General features: G+C 52.7%; 2 protein-coding genes across 2 annotated transcripts in view; both read right to left on the bottom strand.

Annotated features, from left to right (window-relative positions):
* Window positions 1-719: 719 nt before the first annotated feature.
* Window positions 720-1,958, bottom strand: part of H310_14190 (hypothetical protein) — a 2,182-nt gene continuing 943 nt past the window's right edge. The window contains exon 2 of the mRNA XM_008881999.1: window positions 720-862. The gene's annotated coding sequence lies outside the window, so the exon portion shown is untranslated. The remainder of the gene's footprint in view (window positions 863-1,958) is intronic.
* On the bottom strand, window positions 909-1,433 carry H310_14191 (hypothetical protein; the record flags this gene model as incomplete). The annotated part of the gene is made up of 1 exon (XM_008882000.1): window positions 909-1,433. The coding sequence occupies one exon, from the start codon at window positions 1,431-1,433 to the stop codon at window positions 909-911; it is 525 nt and encodes a 174-aa protein (XP_008880222.1).

Below are 1,958 nucleotides of genomic sequence, written 5' to 3'. Positions count from 1 at the left end.
TCTGACGAGCGGGAGGATTTTTCAAACCTGGCGTTGTCTCACGAAAGTCTCCATCGTCGGCACTTCTGTTTTCGACTTGCATAATGTATGGATTTCACCGTCCGAATTTTGAGAACAGAGCTGGCGCGTATTTCAACGGATTCCTAGTCAGAGGCAGGAATTATCACTGAATTCAATGGACTTTTCAATAATGGTCGAATTCACAGCTTGCCAAGGAAATAATATCAACGACGCCAATTCGATTTTCGAGGACATCGTGGCTTTGTTGTGAAGTATATATGTATGTCTACATGAAATAGAACTATTCATGATAAAATTTTTCATATTTCAATTTGCTTTCGATTGATTTTTTTTTAATATTCAGCTCGAAGCATTTCTGTGTTTATTATAGAGCAGCACCTCAAGCACGTTTGTTCAGTCAGAGCCCTCTTTTATACAGACACGAAAGGTACGGGGCTCCCCACGTAGGAGGGCACGTACTTGACCACCGTCGGGACACACACGTCGAACTGGTGCTCATTGTCTTTGATCCGCGTCAGGGTTGATGCCGGAGACTGCACTTCGTCCCGATCGTCAGCTTGTCCAGGTCTGTTCTTGTCTTCTTACTGAATGTTTTTTTAAATATCCATTCTTTCTTCTCAAGTCGTCACTCATTTCATAGTACTTGTTATTCTACAATTATGTATTTTTTACCGAATGAATGCACACAAAAAATGACTATTTGGATATCGATTTGTATTTCGCTTTAGTTGAGAGGGGGATATATTTTGAACCACTCGGTGAAATCCTGCGCGCTTCGTGGCTTGGGAAAGAGGTACTACGACGTCCTTACGTGAACGTTAGCGATGGTTGCTTTCGCGGCCTGGTGTGCATGTCCTTGATACCGAGATCGACGGCTCGTGTTTCCATTACGACTCGGCCATGAACGCGGCGAGGACGGCATTGTTTGCGTCGTCCGCCGCCCACTTGTTGAGGAGCAGTTCAAACTTGGCGCGGCGATCTGCCACGAGCGCTGGGTTGGTGCGCTGCAGCGCGGTCCACACGCCCGCTTGGGGCATTCCCTCGCACCCACGCGTTTGGCACAACGTGTCGTGCAGTTGCTTGAACTCGTTGTACCGTTTCTGGACCTTGGCGCCGTCGTGGCGTTGGACTGTGTAATGCACCACACCCTGAATGTGAACAACATCGTCCAAGATCTCAAATGCCTTTGCTTGTGGTGCTTCGATCGCGTCGTGGTGCGTACCGACAGATGCAACGTCTTCGACCGGTCCTGGCGCGTCGACCAGCCCTGGCGACGGCACGCTGTCGTGCGCCGCCATCACTTCAACGGGCTCGACCGTCTTTGGAAAGTCCTCGAGCACCGGGTTTGTGTTCAAGTGCGAGGCGTCCACATCGACAGGTTCGGTGGCCAATGTGGACTGCAAACAGCCCATGGTTGGCCGTGTGTGTTGGTCGGGAAATTTCAGAGTATGCAGAACATGATGAAACGCGTCATGTGCTGTGGGGCTGGCCGTGGATGGACCGAGTGACCCGCAACTCATCCAGCGCGACTCACGTCGTGGTGCGAGCCTGCTGCGTCGCCCTTTGGCATCGCATGGCACGGCTAGAATCGCGGCGCGGCGGCGTCTCCGACCCTCTCTGCCACCCAAGTCCCATATGCCCCAAAAAAGAAACCTTTTTATCTTGCACTTTGTATGCCACCTGTTGTCGCGCGGGAGGACATTTGGAATCGGTGAAATCGGGTGGCTGGCCCTTGCAAAATGCACCACGACCGACGTCTCACGCCGCTCCAGCTGGGGCAACCATCCACACAGCTGCCGCGTGCTGCGCCGTGTGCCCTCGCTGGGTGTGCGTGCATTACGCTCAAGTGCCAAAAAACGGACCATGGGGTGCCGCCAGTCCACGGCGGCCAGTGCCCCAGCACCACACGGCCGCCCCCTCGTCAGGTACTCTGTCGA

Source organism: Aphanomyces invadans (assembly GCF_000520115.1).
Source record: "Aphanomyces invadans strain NJM9701 unplaced genomic scaffold supercont1.62, whole genome shotgun sequence".
Lineage (NCBI taxonomy): Eukaryota > Oomycota > Saprolegniomycetes > Saprolegniales > Verrucalvaceae > Aphanomyces > Aphanomyces invadans.
The sequence above is the reverse complement of the archived record's forward strand: the minus strand, read 5'-3'. Positions and strand labels throughout refer to the sequence as shown.